Here is a 2,500-nt window from a genome sequence, read left to right on the forward strand (position 1 = left end):
GACAACGCTCCTTGATAAAAGTCTGCACGAGATGCTCGTACCATTGACAAGCGTTTTATGGTGATTTTACAGCGTCAAATTATAGTAGTTTTACTCCGAAAACAAGTGAAGTGACGTAACTCTCTCATAGTAGTCTCTGATACGTTTCTTTGAAGTGGAAAGATTCTTCTCTCTAGGATCAACCCGAAGTTAAAAAAGTCTGCGAACGGGAAATTTCTTTCTCAAATATCGACAAGTCTGATAACTTTGTCGTTTTGTTTTCATTAAGGTGAGACGGGGATTGGATACTCTGCTTTTTAATTTACTTGTGCTCGGTTCCCTGTGCGACAAAATGGGCAGACTGTGGCGGAGACGAACTTCAGATTTGTACATCATCGAAATCACAACAAATGCGCCCCTACCAACTGGTTTCAGCAGACAAGAACAAGCAAAAAATCAAGAGGTTAGACAATTTCGAGTAAGAGGAATCATTTGATTGTAGTCTATTTCACTTTCTGTCTATCATTACTGGGTTGTCAAACCCAGTCGGAATCTGCGTTTCATTTCTCTGTTTTTTTTATTTTTATTATTTTATCCGTGTCATGAAAAGTCTTTCCTGTTCCTCCCCTGCTAAGTAGTGTCTTTGTGTGTAGAATCTTCTGTGCGTATATTGTTAGGTTTGAGGGGGTTGAGTTAATGCGTAGATTTCTCTGGTGCACACAGGAGAACATTTAATTAACCTGCAATGGCGTCGAAAGTAACTGTAACGCGAATAGCGTTTTAGTGGATCTTTAAACAAAATATACCGCCGTGGAGCTCAACAATGGAACGTCAATTGGATGAACAAGCCAGGCGGTGAGAAATAAATCTCTGGACTCTTTAAAGCGACGAGTAATGGTCTTCGACAACAATTTCATATTTCGCCGTTGGATATCAAGTGAGCTTTGTTTCTAATATTTTACTAACTTGGTATTATATACAACACGGAAACGAAATGGCAGATTTTTTTTGGATTTACGAACATTGAAGGAATTGAACGAATGCATCACAGTGTTGACTGAAGTCGCATCTAAGTTGTCTGGCAATTTACATTTATTTTGTACTGAACTCTGCAAAGGTAAAAAAAATTGGAAATGTGACAGTAAAGAATTATTTGAATGAAAGCTTGTTGTCTCTTTTGTGCTTCAAAAGGTCAAGGGTTTGATGTGAACTGTCAGAAATTTATTTAATTGCATAAGCTTTGTGACAGGGATTGTGTGTTTTTTTGCACGCACGCAATTGAAATAGCAAATATGTTGTTTGTTTCAATAAATTATTCGCCGGAAAAGGTTTTTGTTAAAAAAAAAACCCGGTATCTTGCCTTCATTTGACACAGATGCTTCACTATTTCGCGAGCAAACACGCCGCGGTAACTTGATCACGCGCCCGCTGAATTCGATGTCACTTTCGATTTTGCGATTTACCTGTGCAGCCAAAAGTACAATGACAAAATTAAACGTAGCAAAAATCTCCCAAAATGTTTTTCGCTAATGGTAACTTTTTATATTCGCGGTTCAAAGTTAATGTTGTTTTCATGTCATAATTTTTGTTGCTCATGGCAAAATATTTTCAGCTCGATCGACCGTCCTTAAAACTTCCTTCTGCTCTTCCTAAAAACTCTGTATCAATATGTATTTACTTTTTCATCAATATTTGTTTTGCATAAAGCAAGCTAACAAAATCTGTACCTTGCTTAGTTCGCATTTTTGAGCGTTAAAATAGAACTTTCGGTCCTATGCTTCTGTAAATAAAGTGGTATATGTTTTAGGTCACCCATCCAAATACTAACCCCGCCGAACGGGAATAACTTCAGTGAACTCTTGCATTACAAAGCTGATGCTCAGAGTGCACGCTTAAACTGTGGTGAAAAGAAGTTGTGAGGGAATTTGAAAATGATCAACATGTCAGCCCAGAAGCGAATGTTTCTCGATTCCCTTTTATCTTCTTCAATCATTCTGGGTTTGAGTACTTTGCTAGTAACCACATGTCTTCTCAGGGGGCTATTTGCATAAGACTTCTACCATGGCACTACAATGATATACTATACCAAAACCATATCGTGTACTATTAGAGCTACATATTACGCAAAGACAACTTGAATCTCCTGGAAGACAAAACGCAGCGCAGTTGACAATATGGAATAAAGCACTGTGTTACTGCACTACCACAAGAACGCAATGCGTGCCTATTTTTTCTAAAAATGACAGGAATTTTTTCTTTGTAACAAATGATTAATAGGCCGGTAGCCAGGTTTTTAACCTCAGAAAAGATCTGTTTCGGCGTATGAACGCGTGAGCCAAAGGGCCTCTGCTGGCACGATTTCTAGGTGACCCCTTAAGTGGTCTTAATGACATCCGACTTGAAAAAATCTCCGGGAACGCTGCAGTTCAATACCACTCAACTCAGTCCCTTCTGTTTTTGAGTAACACATACCACAGGGAACCCAGTGTACACTCATGGAGCGTCTTGTTACTAATGCTGC

The 2,500-nt window shown here is 38.8% G+C and overlaps 1 protein-coding gene across 6 annotated transcripts in view; it reads left to right on the forward strand.

Moving 5' to 3' along the window:
- The window catches only part of LOC138057297 (E3 ubiquitin-protein ligase rnf213-alpha-like), a 103,650-nt gene that overhangs the window by 47,239 nt on the left and 53,911 nt on the right, over window positions 1-2,500 (forward strand). For 5 of the 6 annotated variants that reach the window (XM_068903347.1, XM_068903350.1, XM_068903349.1 and 2 more), the window contains one exon: window positions 269-457. In XM_068903347.1, coding sequence (XP_068759448.1) covers window positions 269-457 — 189 coding nt within the window. The remainder of the gene's footprint in view (window positions 1-268; window positions 458-2,500) is intronic. The other variant, XM_068903348.1, reaches the window with a different exon arrangement.

Source organism: Montipora capricornis, chromosome 7 (assembly GCF_036669925.1).
Source record: "Montipora capricornis isolate CH-2021 chromosome 7, ASM3666992v2, whole genome shotgun sequence".
NCBI lineage: Eukaryota > Metazoa > Cnidaria > Anthozoa > Scleractinia > Acroporidae > Montipora > Montipora capricornis.